General features: G+C 40.9%; 1 protein-coding gene across 4 annotated transcripts in view; it reads left to right on the forward strand.

Moving 5' to 3' along the window:
- Positions 1-563: 563 nt before the first annotated feature.
- Positions 564-19,339, forward strand: part of LOC115135917 (active breakpoint cluster region-related protein) — a 259,552-nt gene continuing 240,776 nt past the window's right edge. For all 4 annotated transcript variants that reach the window (XM_029671122.2, XM_029671123.2, XM_029671124.2 and 1 more), the window contains exon 1: positions 564-1,621. In XM_029671122.2, the coding sequence (XP_029526982.2) occupies positions 766-1,621 (856 nt within the window). In that variant the 5' untranslated portion in view covers positions 564-765. The remainder of the gene's footprint in view (positions 1,622-19,339) is intronic.

Consider the following 19,339-nt stretch of genomic DNA (forward strand, 5'->3'; position numbering starts at 1 on the left):
TCCTAAAAAAAAACAACAAGTAATCTTCTGCTCTGCTCGGTGATGTTGTCAACAAGGCAGCATGGTGCAACATCCAGAAACATAACATATATTTCCCATAAAATAAATGTTCGAATTTTCTAAAATGTTTTAATTGGGAAGACAGTTAACGCGTTTTTATCAAAAGCAATCACTTTTGCATGTGACAACACCATACATAGCTGGAAAACTTCCCTATTTAAATAAAGGTTAAATAACAAAAATAAAAACACCGAATCCGACTCATTACTCCACGTGCTTAAACTAGCTTCGGCTGCGTCACTTTTGTTTTGATCCGACTTCGCTGTGGGCTTTGAACCGGGCTCCTGGATCACGCCCGGGAGGAAGCCCGGTTCCAAAACGAATGCAATCACATTTTATCCGGGTTAAAACTCTTTCCAGCGGGTTAACTCGGGCCAGATCGAATCCCCTCATTCGAAAAAGGAACGCCCCAACAAAATCACTTTGACTGTTGCATTTAATTGGTTTTACGTCACCACCTATCTGAATACCGGAAGCCGAAAGTTTTTTTTTTATCTGGGTAAAGGAACACTGTATCATATGCCTGCGTGGGAGATGTAACAAGTGTGTGTAGTGCACCAGTACGACGAAGTGTCAAGTTTGGAATGAGTTTGTAGGATTATTTTGCAGAGGAAAAGGTTCCACCTGCGACAGAAACAACAATATAAACAGTATAATTTCCTCAAGGGTGGTTACATCGAATCGCTGATCTTCGCGGGGGAGATAATGTGGGAGCAAGATGAATTCGAAAAACATTGGAAGAATGAATTTCCTGACGGAGAAGCACCTAAAATGGATTTAACCTCGGTGGAAGATGTCGAGTCAGAGCTGGAGAAATGTAAATCGAATCTCAAAACGCTGCAGCAGGCGCTGTTGGAGGAGAAATTCAAGGTGATATATTTCCAGACCACCATCGCTCGACATAAGAAAAGTTATGACAAGGTGATGTGGGAAGACGGTAAAGACGAAAACTTGAATATTGAACATTTATTATCAAGGACAGAAACGGAAAGAAAATCGCTGATGACAAATGAAAAGCTAGACAGGGAATGTATGAAAGTTCTTGGTAATGGAAGCATGAAACTGCAGACGCCAGGCAGCAGAGGTACCAAACCAGAGCCGCCGATCAGGATCAGTAGCAGGACAAGTAAACCTATACCCCCCGCGCCCCCGCGCAAGTCCAGCTTCCAGAAACAAGTGAATACGATCTCATCCGAGCTCTCTCAAGCGGATGGAAACTGCATCGGCCGCATAGGGAAATTGAATTCCGTGAGCGAAAGCAACAGCAGAGAGGCCAGTGACCACGAATACGAGGATGCGGAGCTCAATGAGAATTTCGTAAAGGGCAACATGGTAACCCCCAAAACGACCGTCAGAGACAGCCAGAGGTCGAACACCCACCGGGACACCCTGCGCCCGTTGCGCCACAGCAGGGACTTTGACTCCAGTGATGATGGGAGGTTGTCTCCTTCCTGCATTCCTGCGCACTTCAGGGCATCCCGTACCGGTGGGTCCGGGCGCAGCACTCCAGACAGACGCAGTGATGGCAACTTGAGTTCCGACCATGAAGACTCCTCTTCAGGTAAGATATCTATTTGTTTGGTCACATCAGTTGAGGTTTACACAGCCCTTTATCATGCATGTAAACCGGAAAGAGCTATTTGTATAGTAATTGTTTAATGGCATGGGCACCAATAAGACAATGATGAGATAATGCTATCGATGTATTGCACTGCATGGCAGCAACATTGAAAGATATAGTGGCTGTGTAGTGTTGGAAAAATGTGTTAAATACTTTCCATCAGGTTCCACAATGGCAGGTAAAACCATATTCCACATCGAAATAGTTTTAAAGTAGTTAATAACTTGACAGTTCACACATGACTAGGTGAGAGGATGGAAAAGGTCTTGGAAACATTTGTTACTCATTTTGTGACACATCCCTCTGCCCTCATCTGTGTTAAAAGTATCTGTATAGTTCTGTGATGCACATGTATTTGGGGAAATATGTAGGAGTGGGACTTGAAATGGATGAGTGGTTCATTAGGGACAGTGGAGAGAGCAGAGCTTCCTCGTCACGCTAATGACCTAGTGCCATAGCGATGACGATCTAAATGCCTGTGACACAATCCAGTCTGGCACTCGGACAACATCAGCCTCTGGAAGTCGGGGTGCTGAGGGAATTGTTATAACCAATGCCTAGCGCGGGTAAAAACATATTTGTTAGAACATTTACTTATTTCATAAAGAAGTGCACTGGGCCATTATTAGTCCTGTGTTATCTGTAGAGAGGGCTACATTGTTAGAGAGAAGAGACATGTATCTTGTCAGTATATCCATAATCTTTGCTCCAGCTAAACTTGAAGAGGACAGTAGGTCTAACTACTTACAAAAAGAATGTTTAAAAAAAATGGAAATGTTAGTTGCAGTGAAATGTGGTGGTCTGATGATGGTCCACTAAAGTAAGTAAATGACAGTATGACATGGAACCCAAACCGACTGCGCGCGCGTGCGCCACGTGCATTGTATTTTATCCCCCCACACCAAACGCGATCATGACACGCAGGTTAAAATATCAAAACTAACTCTGAACCAATTATATTAATTTGGGGACAGGTTGAAAAGCATTAAACATTTATGGCAATTTAGCTAACTCACTTGCACTTGCTAGCTAATTTGTCCTGGGATATAAACATTGAGTTGTTATTTGACCTGAACTGCACAAGGTCCTCTACTCCATCAATTAATCCACACACAAAATGGTCAACCTAATCATTTCTAGTAATTTCTCCTCCTTCCAGGCCTTTTTCTTCTGACTTTATATTGCGATTGGCAACTTTCATAAATTAGGTGCATTACCGCCACTGAGCTCGTTTGTCTTTCAGTCACCCATGTGTGTATAACCAATGAGGAGATGGCACGTGAGTACCTGCTTCTATAAACCAATGAGGAGATGGGAGAGGCAGGACTTGCAGCGCGATCTGCGTCACAAATAGAACCGACTTCTATTTATCCCTTGGCAACGCAGACGCTCGCTGACGTGCGGGAGCAGTGTGGGTGCAATTATTGAATAATATAGATTTCTACATTTATTTTGCAACGCTCGACGCGAGCGGTGTAGTCAGCCTGTTAGACTGAAAGATATATAAGGTAATTTCGAAACTTGAGGCTCTCCATGCTTATTAGTTGCTCATTCAACATATTTGCTTCTACTTCACACAATCCTGTTTTTAACAGTTTCCTTAACTGTTTTACATTCCCAGAAATATTTTCTTGGCCAAATATGACCAGATTTTTATAAAAAGGCTGCACGTGGTCTCTCGTTTGTGCACAGTCAAATTTTGCAGAGGCAAGAAGAAATGGGTAGGTCCTCTTTGGTTCAGTCCGGAGTGCACAGAGCTTAACTCCGCCACTTCTTACAATGTTGCTCATTTAGTGAAGTTAGATCATAGCTGAATCAATGTCTTGGAAGGTCAGAATGATTAATTAGTATTTTACATAACATAACCAAAATGTAATGGCATAGTATTACATTACTCTTACACCAAAAACAGAGATTTTAGGACATTTATCTCATGTGGCCAAAACTCAACGGGGGGTTCTGACAAATGTTTTTATTCATGTATGCTACAATGTCCCACAGAGTAAGTCATCATTATGTGTGTGTCCCCCCCCCCCCCCATATTCTATGTGTTATGTCAGTTGGTGGTAAACGTCTCTGAATGTGTCAGATGCAGACCATTTCCTTCAATGAGCTGTTGGAGTCAGTTGTGTTGTTGAGAGTGCTCAGCAGGAAACGGTTCTAAAAGAAACTTGCAAATGAGTCATTCTGAGAGCAGGTTACCTCACAAGGCCTGTCTTTGTGTACACTGAGTGAAAGACTGAGTGTGCTCCCAAAAGAAGGCATAAATGTTAGCCAGTTAGAGATGAGTGTTTGCAAATTTGTACTGCATCTTGGGTGTACAAAACATTAGGAACACTTTCAGAACAGCCTCAATTCTTCGGGGCATGGACTCTACAACTCTACTGTGTTCCACAGAGTTGCTGGCCCATGTTGACTTCAATGTTTCCACAGTTGTCAAGTTGGCTGGATATCCTTTGGGTGATTGACCATTCTTGATACGCACAGGAATCTGTTGAGCGTGAAAAACCCAGCATTTCTTGACACTCAAACTGGTGTGCCTGGCACTTACAGTGCATTTGGAAAGTTTTCAGACCCCTGGACCTTTTCCACATTTTGTTACAGCATTATTCTAAAATTGATTAAGATTTTCCCCTCATTAATCTACACACTACCCCATAACGACAAGGCAAAAACAGGTTTTTATAAAAACATGCAAAATTATTATTTTTTAAAATCACATTTACATACAGTACCAGGCAAAAGTTTGGATGCCTACTTATTCAAGGATTTTTCATTATTTTGACTATACATTTTAGAAGACATCAAAAACTATGAAATAACATACGTAGAATCATGTAGTACCAAAAAAGATTTGGGCTGCAATCTGAGGTGCAGTTGATTGCAAATTCCTGAGGCTGGTAACTCGAATGAACTTCTCCTCTGCGGCAGAGGTAACTCTGGGTCTTCCTTTCCTGTGGCGGTCCTCATGAGAGCCTGTTTCATCATAGTGCTTGATAGTTTTTGCGACTGCACTTGAAGAAACATTCAAAGTTCTTGAAATGTTCCGGATGGACTGTTGTTTCTCTTTGCTTATTTGCGCTGTTCTTGCATAATACGGACTTGGTCTTTTACCAAATAGGGTTATCTTCTGTATACCACCCCTACCTTGTCACAACTGATTGTCTCAAATGCATTAAGAAGGAAAGGAATTTCACAAATGCATTTTTAACAGGGCACACCTGTTAATTGAAATGCATTCCAGGTGACTACATCATGAAGGTGCTTGAGAGAATGCCAAGAGTGTGCAAAGCTGTCATCAAGACAAAGGGTGGCTACTTTGAAAAATCTAAAATTGATTATGATTTGTTTAACACTTTTTTGGTTACTATATGATTCCATGTTATATTTCATAGTTTTGATGTCTTCACTATTATTCTACAATGTAGAAAATAGTAAAAATAAACTCCCTTGAATGAGTGGGCGTGTCCAAACGTTTGACTGCTACTGTAAGTAGTCAGACTTTTTACTTGGTAATTTGATGAAGCACCTTTGGCAGTGATTACAGTCTTCTTGGGTATGACGCTACAAGCTTGGCACACCTGTATTTGGAGTTACTTCCATCCTTCTCTGCAGATCCTCTCAAGCTCTGTCAGGTTGGATGGGGAGTGTCGCTGCACAGCTTTTTTCAGGTCTCTCCAGAGATGTTCGATTGGGTTTAAAGTCCGGGCTCAGGCTGGGCCACTCAAGGACATTCAGAGACTTGTCCCGAAGCCTCTCCTGCTTTGTCTTGCCTGTGTGTGTTTAGGGTTGTTGTCCTTTTGGAAGGTTCTCATCTCCACAGTGGAACTCTGGCGCTCTGTCAGAGTGACCATTGTGTTCTTGGTCACCTCCCTGTCCAAGGCACTTCTCCCCTGATTGTTTAGTTTGGCCGAGTGGCCAGCTTTAGGAAGTGTCTGTGGTTCCAAACTTCTTCACATTTTAAGAATGATGGAGGCCACTGTGTTCTTGGGGACCTTCAATGCTGCAGAAATGTTTTGGTACCCTTCCCCAGATCTGTGCCTCGACACAATCCTCTCCCGGAGCTCTACAGACAATTCCTTCGACCTCATGGCTTGGTTTTTGCTCTGACATGCGTTGTCAACTGTGGGACCTTTATATAGACCGGTGTGTGCCTTTCCAAATGTCCAATCATGTCCAAGAATTTACCACAGGTGGACTCCAATCAAATTGTAGAAACATCTCAAGGATGATCAATGGAAACAGGATGCACCTGAGCTCAGTTTCGAGTCTTATAGCAAAGGGTCTGAATACTTGTAAATAAGCTATTTCAGTTTATTTTTAATACATTTGCAAACATTTCTAAAAAACTGTTTTAGCTTATTATGGGGTATTGTGTGAATTGAGGAACAATATGTATATAATCAATTTTATAATAAGGCTGTAACATAACAAAATGTGGAAAAAGTGAAGGGGTCTGAATGCTTTCTGAATGCACTGTATGTCATGGTGCAATACTGTTTTGTATTTGTATCTATTATGGCTCCCCATTAGCTGCTGCAAAGGCAATTTTTAGGACTAACTTATTCCTTGCTTCCCATTCCGAAACTAACTGCAGCTCTTTAAGTGTTTTAGTCATTTGTCGCTGTAGTAGCTGAAGTTTATAGTGTTGAGTCATCCGCATACATAGACACACTGGCCTTACTCAAAGCCAGTGGCATGTTGTTAGTAAAGATAGAAAAAATCAAGGAGCCTGAACAGATACCCTGGGGAATTCCTGAGTCTACCTGGATTGTTTGAGTTGAGTGTCCTTGCGTATAAGTGTGCGGAAAGTCTGTTTTGTTTACTGTGAAAATAGCATTGTATCTGGTCAAACACAATTTTTCCCAGAAGTTTACTAAGGGTTGGTAACAGGCTGTTTGGTTGGCTATTTGAGCCAGTAAAGGGGGCTTTACTATTCTTGGGTAGTGGAATGACTTTAGCTTCCCTCCAGGCCTGAGGGCCCACACTTTCTAGTAAGCTGAAATTGAAGATCTGGCAAATAGGAGTGGCAACATCGTCCACTATTATCCTCAGTAATTTTCCATCCAGAATGTCAGACCCCGGTGTCTTGACATTGTTGATAGACAACAATAATTTCTTCACCTCTTCCACACGGACTTTACGGAATTCAAAAGATTGGTCAGATATACTTGGATGTGTAGTGTCAATGTTTGTTGCTGGCATGTCATCCCTAAGTTTGCTCATCTTGCCAATGGAAAAAGTAATTAAAGTAGTTGACGATATCAGTCGGTTTTGTGATAACTGATCCATCTGATTCAATTAATGATGGAGCTGTATTTTAAGGTGTTCTAAAGCTTTTTACTATCATTCTTTATATAATTTCTTTGTTTCATAGTATAGTTGATTTTATATATTGTATATAGCTTAGTCACATGATTTGTTAATTTGCAGTACATTTGCCAATCAGTTGGGCTGCCAATCTTTGCCATACCTTTTTCCTCATCCCTCTCAACCATAACATTTTTCAATTCCTCATCAATCCAAGGGGATTTAACAGTTTTTACAGTCATTTTCTTAATGGGTGTGTGCTTATTAGTAACTGGAATAAGAAATGTCATAAATGTCAAGTGTAGAATTGGGTTGCTCCTCATTTACACACCACAGACCAGCAAATATTCTTTACAGCAACATATGAATCACTGCAAAACTTGTTGTATGACCTCTTATACACTATATTAGGCCCAGCCTTTGGAACTGATATGGCTATTCTATTGTGATCACTACATCCTATGGATTTGGATACTGCTTTAAAGCACATTTCTGCAGCATTAGTAAAGATGTGATCAATACATGTTGATGATTTCATTCCTGTGCTGTTTGTAACTTCACTGGTAGGTTGACTGACGTCCTGAATAGAGGTCGACCAATTATGATTTTTCAACGCCGATACCGATTATCAAAAAAAAGCCTATACCGATTAATCGGACGATTATTTATTTGTAATAATGACAATTACAACAATACTGAATGAACACTTATTTTAACTTAATATAATATATCAATAAAATCAATTTAGCCTCAAATAAATAATGAAATGTATTCAATTTGGTTTAAATAATGCAAAAACAAAGTGTTGGAGAAGAAAGTAAAAGTGCAATATGTGCCATGTGAAAAAGCTAACGTTTAAGTTCCTTGCTCAGAGCATGAGAACATTTGAAAACTGGTGGTTCCTTTTAACACGAGTCTTCAATATTCCACCTTCGAAGCAGCGTTACCCATGCAGAGCAAGGGGAACAACTACTCCAAGTCTCAGAGCGAGTGACGTTTGAAACGCTATTAGCGTGCACCCCGCTAATTAGCTAGCCATTTCACATCGGTTACACCAGCCTAATCTCGGGAGTTGATAGGCTTGAAGTCATAAACAGTGCAATGCTTGACGCACAACGAAGAGCTGCTGGCAAAACGCACTAAAGTGCTGTTTGAATGAATGCTTACGAGCCTGCTGCGGCCTACCACTGCTCAGTCAGACTGCTCTATCAAATCAGACTTAATTATAACAATTATAATAACACACATAAATACGAGCCTTAGGTCATTAATATGGTCGAATCCGGAAACTATCATCTTGAAAACAAGACGTTTATTCTTTCAGTAAAATACGGAACCGTTCCGTATTTGATCTAAGCGGTGGCATCCATTAGTCTAAATATTCCTGTTACATTGCACAACCTTCAATGTTATGTCATAATTACGTAAAATTCTGGCAAATTAGGCGGCCCAAACTGTTGCATATACACTGACTCTGCATGCAATGAACGCAAGAGAAGTGACACAATTTCACCTGTTTAATATTGCCTGCCAACCTGGATTTCTTTTAGCTAAATATGCAGGTTTAAAAATATATACTTCTGTGTATTGATTTTAAGAAAGGCATTGATCTTCATGGTTAGGTACACATTGCACTGCATCGATTAAATGCAACATAGGACACGCTAGATAAACTAGTAATATGTGTAGTTAACTAGTGATTATGATTGATTGTTTTTTATAAGATAAGTTAAATGCTAGCTAGCAACTTACCTTGGCTTACTGCATTTGCGTAACAGGCAGTCTCCTTGTGGAGTGCAACGAGAGAGAGGCAGGTCGTTATTGCGTTGGACTAGTTAACTGTAAGGTTGCAAGATTGAATCCCCCGAGCTGACAAGGTGAAAATCTGTCTTTCTGCCCCTGAACGAGGCAGTTAACCCACAGTTCCTAGGCCGTCATTGAAAATAAGAATGTGTTCTTAACTGACTTGCCCAGTTAAATAAAGATGAAATTTAAAAAAAGAAAAGGCAACATCGGTGTCCAAAAATACAGATTTCTGATTGTTATGAAAACCTTAAATCGGCCCCAATTAATCGACCATTCCGATTAATCGGTCGACCTCTAGCCCTGAACCAGGTTGCAGGCACTGGTTACAGTTTGAAGCTTTTTCTTGAGTGGGCAGCTTGATGAGAGCCAGTCAATATTTAAATCACCCAGAAAATATACTTCTCTTTTGATATCACATGCATTTCACACATTATCGAGATACTGACTTTTAGCACTTGGTGGTCTATAGCAGCTTCCCACCAGAATGGGCATTAGGTGAGGCAGATGAACCTGGGAATCTGAATCTGCCTTCTAGGCAGAGTTGCAAAGAAAAAGCCATATCTCAGACTGGCCAATGAAAAGAATAAGTTTGGCAAAGGAACACAGACACTGGACAAAGGAACTCTTCGCCTCTTCACTGTTGATGTTGAGATTTGTGATTTTCAGGTTCGATTTAATGATGCTGCCAGTTGCAGACTTGTGAGGTGTCTGTTTCTCAAACTAGACACTCTAATGTACTTACTTGTCCTCTTGCTCAGTTGTGCACTGGGGCCTCCCACTCCTCTTTCTATTCTGGTTAGAGCAAGTTTGCGCTGTTCTGTGAAGGGAGCAGTACACAGCGTTGTACAAGATCAACAGTTTCTTGGCAATTTCTCGCATGGAATAACCCACAAATGCTGATGAAGGCCAGTTTTATTGCTTCTTTAATCAGAACAACAGTTTTCAGCTGTGCTAAAGTAATTGGAAAATGGTTTTCTAATGATCAATTAGCCTTTTAAAATGATCAACTTGGATTAGCTAACACAATGTGCCTTTGGAACACAGGAGTGATGGTTGCTAATAATGGGCCTATGGCAGATTGTTTTTATGGAATATCTAAGTTTCCAGCTACAATAGTAATTTACAACATTAACAATGTCTACATTTGTATTTCTGATCAATTTGATGTTATTTTAATGGACAACAAGGACATTTCTAAGTGAACCCAAACGTTTGAACGGTAGTGTATATTTCTACTCTATCCACCAAACAACTGACAAGGCATTCTGTTTTGGTTAGCCTAATGCTATTAGAACTGGGTTAAACTGAACAACATGGCTGCTGTACTTTTCACAAATGTTCCTTTGGAAGAGTGAACAAACCTGTGTTTGTTGCGTTGCTGGAGATTCCTTTTATATCTTGTTCATAAGACAAACTGTATTTATTTCCTCCTTTTCCACGTCTCCCTCTCAGAAATGCAGGGCCTGTCGAGGCCCATCCTGCTCTGCCTGTCTGCTCACAAAACAGCCAGCTCTAACTCCGTTGTGTGCGTGCCTGCCCACCCATGGAATATTTTAGTATACTTAGGGGCAATTCCTCGGTAACAGTGATGCTAAGACTTTTTTGTACATTTTTTTTTCATTTTCCAATTCAGAATATTCAAAACAAAAGTGAAAAGATATTAGACAGCAATAGGACAAAGTGACAGACAAGCGTAAATAAATAAATAATAATAATTGTACATACAAACATACAATAAGTCATAATAGAGTAAAATTAATAATAATGATGAGACATTGGACCTGCCATAAGCTACATATATTATACATTAATTGTGAAACATTATATAAGGGTTATATAGAGATTCAATCAATGTGATGTGGGGGGAGATTCTCTATATAGTCAAAAGGTTGCCAAATTCTGTAAAATGTTTCAAACGTATTCCTCAAGCATTTCCTCAAGCATAAGTGATTTTCTCCAGTGGGATACAACTATTAACTTCCGATAGCCACATTGCAACTGGCAGGGGGGAATCTCAAGGCAATATATTGGCAATCGCTAGCAATATTTCTGTTAGCTTTATAGTATGGCTTTGCCTAAGATTGGTGTTAGTAAAGTTACCCAGTAGACAGACCTCTGGGTCTAAAGGGAATGCAACCCCGTGAATTGAGGATATGGTATCGCAGACCCCCTGCCAGAAACCGTGTAGTTTTGAACACTGCCAAGTGGAATGGAGGAATGTTCCTTCATCTGAGCCACATCTAAAACATAGGGAGGAGATATTAGGGTGATGGATGAAATTAAACTGGATCAGTCTGTATCTGGAGTTCAATGTGGATGTAACACCATCCCTGCATAGGTCACTCCATAGACCCTCATCAAGATCAATACCCAGATCTTTTCTAAATCGGGGTTGATCTAGCTCAGGCGGTGTTTGTCCTGAAATAAGAGCATTGTAAACCCTGGAAATGGTCTTGAATAGTGGTTGGTCTGCGTGGCAAAGTTGTTCAATAGGTGACATCTTAGGTAGGTTCCATTGTCCCTTGAGAGTCACCCTAATAAAGTTTCGTAGTTGTAGGTAGCTAAAGAAGTCCCTGTTTGGCAAGTGGTATTTCTGTTTCAGCTGATCAAAAGACATAAGAACTCCCTCCTCGTAACAATGTTCCAGAAGAGTGATCCCCTTTATCAGACCATGGTCTAAAGTTACTACATAGGAAAAACATAGGAATCAATCTATTGTTCCATGAAGGGGTTTTAGGAGAAAGGAATCCCTCTCGTCCGAACAGCTTGTGCAGTTTGCACCATGCCAGGACAGAATGTATGATTAAACGGTTGTCTGTGATGGTTTTTATAGATTTTCTGTCCCATTTGTAAAATAATTCTGCCCTAGTGTCATCATTTACCTCAAACTATTCAATGTTCAACCTTGAGGGAGAGGGACCATTGTCAAACCTCTGAGCCAGAAACCTAGACTGTGCAGCCCAGTAGTACATTCTAAAATTGGAGGATTAAGCCCCCTTGACCGTAATCAAGGGTCAGTTTTTCCAGGCCAACACTAGGGGTTTTTCCATGCCATATAAACCGTCTGGTCAGCTTGTCGAGAGAGGAAAAGAATGCTGCGGGCACAGGGATAGGGAGAGAGAGAAACAAATAGAAATCTGGGCAGGACATTCATTTTAATTACATTGATTCTATCCAGTAGAGTGAGGTAAATCCATCCATTTACAAAGGTCACCCTCGCCCTTTTGCAACAAGCTGGCCAGATTGAGTTTAGATTGGTTGTTCAGGTTACCATCCACCATTATGCCCAAATATGTGAAGCCCATAGGCAACCATCTAAAAGGAAACTTATGTTTGATGCTATGGTGGTCAAAGACAGACAACGGTAAGATTTCGCTTTTATCAAAATTGACCTTATATCTATAGAAAGAACTATAACACTGTTGTAGGATCTGCAAGTGAGAGAGGGAGTGTTCTGGGTTTGTTAGAAATAAGGTAAGGTTGTCTGCAAAGAGTGATAATTTATGGGTATGGGGGCCCACCTCAAAGCCATGTATGTTTGGGCACGTTCTAATAGCCTCAGCCAACGGTTCGATGGCAAAGAGGTGGGCACTAATTGGGCAACCTTGTTTGTTCCCCCAATAGAGGGAAAGAGAAGGAAGTAATCCCATTGGTAGCAATCCTAGCTTTAGGAGATTTGTAGAGTGATTTTATCAAATTTACAAACACGATACCTAAACCAACTTTTCCAAGACTGGAAAGAGGTATGGCCATTCAACCCTATCAAAGGCCCTTTCAGCGTCGAGGGAGACTGCGACACTAGGTATTTTGTTTTTGTTAGCAAGATGAATTATATCAAAGAACCTTCTGAGATTATTGCAGGACAGTCTATTAATTATGAAGCCAGTCTGATCTGGGTTGACCAACAGGGGAAGACATGACTCCAGTCTCTTAGATAGCATCTTGGTGACCAGTATACAATCTGTGTTAAGGAGAGAGATTGGTCTATAGGAGGTGCACTTTAGTGGGTTTTTCCCTTTCTTGTGGATTACAGTAATCACTGCTTGAGAGAAAGACTCTGGAAAGCAGTTGTCTTCCCTGGCTTTTTTAAGTACCTCCATAAGGTAGGGGACCAACAGCTCCCTAAATTCTTTATAGAACTCTGGAGGGAAGCCATCCTCCCCAGGAGATTTATTAGAAGGTAAAGATTTAATGGCCTCCAACAATTCAGGAACTGAGAAGTGTTCACTCAGGCGCTCGCTGTCTTCCCCTGACAGGCTTTGGAGGTTGAGATTGGAGAGAAAGGAGTCTATCTCTGATAGATCATCGCTTGATTGGGAAGTGTAGAGGTCTTCGTAGTATTTCTTAAAAGTATCATTAATTTCAGTTGGGTCGAAAGATATCTCATTAGTAAGAGTTTCTATAGCATTAATTGTCCTCTTACTTTCCTCTGCTTTCAGTTGCCATGCCAATACTTGGTGTGCTTTCTCTCCAAGCTCGTAATAACGCTGTTTTGATTTATTGATGGCCTTCTCAGCTTGATATGTGTTCAGAATATTATATTTCAGTTTTTTATTTACCAAATGCCTGTATAGATCTTTAGTCGGGCCTCTTTGGTAGGTTTTCTCTCGCTCAGAGATTTCAGATTCAAGGACATTCAGTTCCACACCGTGTTTTCTCTTCAGACCTTTAGTATAGGAAATGATCTGTCCCCCCAGATAGACTTTCAATGTGTCCCAAAGAATGAAACTGTCAGGAGCGGAGGGTTTGTTTGTCAAAGTAAAAATATAGATCTGCTCTTTGATGAATGCACAAAATTCAGGTTGCTTTAGGAGTGTAGAATTTAGTCTCCATCTATATGCTCCATTTACCTTAGTAGGAATGGAGATTGATAATACCAGAGGAGAATGGTCACTAAGCAATCTGGGGAGATACTCGATATCTAACACTCTATGAAACAGTTGGGTCGATAGTAAAAAGTTATCTATGCGTGTGTGTGTCTTGTGTGGGTGTGAAATAAAAGAGTAGTCCCTATCCTGTGGGTGAAACTGTCTCCAGATGTCTAACAAATTAAGATCTTTCATGAATGACATGGTGAGCTTGCCGGGTTTGGTAAGAAGTGAGGGTTTATCAGAGGACCTATCAAGAACTGTATCTAAACAAAAATTTAAATCTCCTCCAACCAGTAGCCATCCTGGTGGTGTTTGAGCGACCTGAAGGAAGACATTCTGAATAAACATATGGTCATCGAAGTTAGGTGCATAAATGGGGGCCAAGACTCTGAAAACATATGCCCCTGCACCAAAACAAACCTGCCCGAGGGATCAGGGATGGTGTTGTTGATGCAGAAGGGGATGTGTCTACTTAGCAACATTTCAGTTCCTCTTGCTTTGGAGTTAAAAGAGGACGCAAAAACCTGTCCTACCCATTCCCTCTTCAATTTCTTGTGTTCACTGGCTTGGCTGTAAGATGTGTTTCTTGTAAAAAACACAAGTCGGCCTTTCATTTCTTAAGGTATGTATACTCTCTTCCTCTTAATCGGGCTGTTAAGACCTTTTACGTTGAATGTGACGTATTTTAGTGGATTAAACAGGTTGGGTTTCAAATGTGTAACCGAATGGAAATCTCTCATATGTAAATAGTCAGGAAATGTTTCAACTTCGGTTTGAACACTAAAGTGACCAATGTGTCTCTTTAGGGAGGAAACAACAATAAACATAGAAAATAAATCATTTGAAATCCCACCCCGATTGTCGGACTGAAACAATAATCCCAACAATCAAACATGAATACACTTGTAGAGATAAGTTGATGCTGGCTTTCCATCTTGCTCTTACTAGCTAAACCTTGGCGTAAACTAAAACCAGCGACCCCTCTAAGTTGAAAACAAACGTTGTGAATAGACATTTATGGCTGAATATTTACTGCCCACACTAAGGGCTGCTTGAGTCTCTTTTCAGGAGAGGAGAAACATAAATGGGGGGGGAGCAGTGGGCCTAAGCCCACTAATTTGCTTTGCCCAGTGGATATTGACTATACCAAAATATTCTCTCCTGTAAATGTAATAGAACTCACCCCGGGGAAAAAACGGTTAGTTGAAAATGGAAAAATCAATAACAGCGATCGAATAGCGGGGTAAACGGATCCAAATTCCAAGACCATATCAGCAGTTCAGTCCCAGGACAGCACGGATAAGAAAAAAACAAAAAACAGAGAGACCATCCTGGTTCAGATGTGGTTCAGTTCTTTGAGAAAAGTGAACACTTCTCCCGCTGTGTTGAAGAGATGGCTTCGGCCTTTGTACTGAACTTTCATCTGCACAGGGTGGATGAGGTAGCCGGTGATGTTCTTCTCCTTCAGTGCTTTGGCGGCAGGTCTGAACTGTTTGCGACGTCTGGCGAGATCCGCGCTCATATCCGGGAAAAGGCTGACTCTTGCCATCGATGGTGATGTCCCCTTTGGCTCTTGCGAGTTGCAGTATCTTCTCTCTGTCCTAGAAATGGAGGAACCTGATCAGTACGGCCCGTGGGGGCTCATCTGGCCAGGGTTTCGGCGCTGATGGGATCCATTGAGTGAAGAAACGGACCGGGTCACGGCCCTCGCTGTCCTCTTTCAATCCCACCACGCGGATATTACTACGTCTGTTCTGGTTCTCCATCTGGTCTACCTTGTTTTTGACGTAGGCATTGTCCTTCTGCAGTTGTACTGGAACCTGGTAATGTTGAGCGATGGTATCTTCAACTGTGGTAATGCACAACTCTTTCTCAGTCGTTCTCAAAAGGAGATCATTCATAGAGGATTTCAGGTCGTTAATGGAGTTAAGCCGATTTCTTGTCAATTTTCAGAGAAAGACCTTTGTTACCATTCCGAATTTCCCAGAGGAGAGTAGCCAGCATGTCGGCAGGCTCTCAAGAGCCTTTGAAGAGCTCTGTTTGTCAACGTCTGCTCAGCACGTCTGGCATCACGTGCTTCCGCAGACAAATCTTTTACTTTAAAATGTATGCCAAACAAAACCAATGATTGCAAAACAATGCATACAATACATTGGGAAGATAAACAATTTCTACAACCATACAACTCTCTGCACAAGGACGACTTGACTCAATTCAAGTAGGTATTAGTTATAGATCTCATTGAAATCATGTCTATGAAGCGGTCGATTTGTTCTATGTGCGCTATTTCTATGCTTCCTGTGTTTAAGTTTAGTTCTTGCATCTTTTACTTTCGGGTTTTGTACACCAGCTGAAAATATAACATTTTTAGTCATGTTAGTTATACAGCGATTTAGAATTCACTATGATTCTCTACACTATACTTGCTTGTTTTGTCACACAAACTGAAATTAGGCTAAGTATTAGAATTTTAGCAGCCAGGAAATGGCGGAGCGATTTCTGCGTAGTGCATCTTCAACAATTTCCACAGAAAATTTGGCAAAAACTCATCTATTTGAAGAACAGTGCAGATGCAAAGTTTGGTAACGGAATGACAAGTAGCACAAACCACGTCTGCAAATTTGGTCAGATTTTGAAATTATGCTTTACAACGAAAGCAATCCAAGCGTTTGTGTCAGTTTATCGATCGCACGATAAAACATTAAGTACACTTAGCATCAGGTAGCTCGGTCACGAAAATCAGAAAAGCAATCAAATTAATCGTTTACCTTTGATCTTCGGATGTTTTCACTCACGAGACTCCCAGTTACACAACAAATGTTCTGTTTGTTCCACAAAGATGATTTTTATATCCAAAATACCTCTGTTTGTCGCGTTATGTTCAGAAATCCACAGGAAAGAGCGGTCACGACAATGCAGACAAATTCCAAATAGTATCTGTAATGTCCACAGAAACATGTCAAACGTTTTTTATAATCAATCCTCAGGTTGTTTTTAAAATATATAATCGATAATATATCAACCGCAAATGTCTTTCACAGTAGGAGAGGGGAAAACAATGGCTGTCCAAACTCTGTTGCGCGAGCAAAACTCATGTGACCACTTAACGCGATGTTATCGTTCTGGCTCATTTTAAAAAATAAAAGCCTGAAACTATGTCTGAAGACTGACACCTTGAGGAAGCGATAGGAAAAGGAATCTGGTTGATATCCCTTTAAATGGAGCAAAGGGAGGCTATGGAACATGGAGTTTTCAAAATAGAAGCCACTTCCTGCTTTGATTTTCCTCAGGGTTTCGCCTGCAATATCAGTTCTGTTATACTCACAGACAATATTTGACAGTTTTGGAAACCTTTGTTTTCTATCCAATACTAATAATAATATGCATATATTAGAAACTGAGACTGAGGAGCTGGCCGTTTACAATGGGCACCTTTTCATCCAAGCTACTCAATACTGCCCCTGCAGCCATATGAAGTTAATGTATAAGAACGATCAGCCAGTGTAGTCAGCTATAACCTTAGACGGAGATAAGGAATTCAATAGTTATTCTTAATTTTAATTTTTTAAGTTGTTTTTAAGTTACCTAGCTCTGTTTTTGGATGTTGAAACTTACCAATAGCAATGTGTAGCCTGTGCCCGAAACACCCTATTCTTGTCCATTTGTTCAGCTCCAATGCTTTGACCATGTTCGATCCGCTGTCTGTAGTCATACATACTTGACACAACTCCTTCAAGCCCCAGGATGAAAGTGCCTCCCTCATCCCAGCTACAGTTATTTCTCCCATGTGGTCGTCTGGGAAATGAGTGGTCAGAAGGCATTCGCTTCATAGCTTCCAGTTGTCGTCAATGTAATGAATCGTGAGGCTAATGTATGGCTCTGTGGTCTGGCTTGACCATAAGTTTGCAGTGACAGAAGAATGCAGCGTTATGGATTTCATTGGCAACTTTGTCCAGACATTCTGTGTAGAGTTTTGGCAGACATGTTTTGCTGAAGTATTTACAGCTTGGGATCTCGTATCTTGGGTCGAGAGTTCAAATGAACTTTCTGAAACAGTCTTTCTCCACAGTTTGAATTGATTCCATGTCTTTCGCTATGTGATACATAATTGCACTCTTTATCTCATTCCACTTGTTACTCTTCTTGTCATAGGGAGTAGCACTAATGAATGATGCGTTGAGTGATAGCTGAGTGCGGGTCTGGCTTGAAGATGTTTTGGGACTTGCTCCACTGCTCCGGGGATTTGTTGCACGGATTCTGGTAGATGCTTCAAATTCTCGCACATGCAGGGTTTTCAGGCAGTGACAAAGATTGCTGGTGTTTCCACCTTTGGCTGGCACAATGCGTCGACACAACTTACACAGTGCTGTTTGTTGGTCGAGGTCTTAAAGCCAAACCAGTTTCCAACTAATTCTTTGTCATCCTGCAAATTTTAAATTGAACCTTTTTAATTAGGCAAGTCAGTTAAGAACAAATTCTTATTTACAATGACCACCGTTCGGGGAACAGTGGATTAACTGCCTTGTTCAGGGGCAGAACAACAGATTTTATTTTATTTTTTACCTTGTTAGCTTGGGGATTCGATCCAGCAACCTTTCGGTTACTGGCCCAACGCAAATCACCCTCAATAGCGTCATTTTACTTGTTTTCAGTCATCCTCAATGCTTGATTTTTGGACACTTTTGCTAATTAAAGGAGTTTACTTCACTAAATATTTGCTTACTCTGCAGTTGCGCATGCTTGTTTGTTGTATGTTTTTAGTGAAAGAGAAACATTTTGAACTAGCCCACTAGTCTGTATCACTCGACTGAAATGTTGAACGAAACAAAAACACCTTATTTCATACATTTGATTAATTTATCATGATCTGCACGATATGGCAAAATCCATATCATGGCACAACACCATACCGGTATTCACGTTCATACCGGTATACCGCACACCCCTGTGTGTGTGTGTGTGTGTGTGTCAAACACTGACTGCTTATTACAGTACAGTAAACTATATGGTAGTGCTGGGACGATACCAGTATCCATACTTGTTACTGTCGTGGCAAGCAAACAAAACACCAAGCGGATTTGACTACTTTAGGAAAACATTTGTTGTCATCCAGAGTCAGAGTGATTTTCCAAGCTGAAGCACATCATATTTTACATACAGCAGGTTTTTAAAGGACCGAAGAGCTAGGCAAGTTCAGTGTGTCAAATCGGAGGGCATGCCTGAAGAGCTACGTCTGCTTCGTGTTTTCATTTTTGAAAAAATATTGAAAAAATATTGCGATACTGGTATCATCACTATCATCACTATTTTCAAGTTTGAGTTTCTCTTTCCAAACAAACGTAGGCTACACATCATAGGATAATTGATGTGGCTTATGTCATTATTTAGTTACTTTGTAAGGAGACAGTCGAGACATTTTCAATTATTATAGGCATTTAGAGAATGTGCTTATATATGGATGTCAAGCTGCTGGCTGTTACTGCCAGTTCTCAATGGCCTGTCTGTGGCGTTACCTTGGTGATCAGTGTGTCATCGTGGCTGCTCGGCCTGCCTTTGTCAATATGAGCAGAAGATGGGCAGTAGGCCACCACACACACCATAGCCTGCGCCGAAGGTGTGAACTCTAAGCCCAGGCTTACTCTCTAAGCAGCTGAGCTCAAGTGAAGGCAGT

This window comes from Oncorhynchus nerka, linkage group LG10 (assembly GCF_034236695.1).
Source record: "Oncorhynchus nerka isolate Pitt River linkage group LG10, Oner_Uvic_2.0, whole genome shotgun sequence".
Classification (NCBI taxonomy): Eukaryota; Metazoa; Chordata; class Actinopteri; order Salmoniformes; family Salmonidae; genus Oncorhynchus; species Oncorhynchus nerka.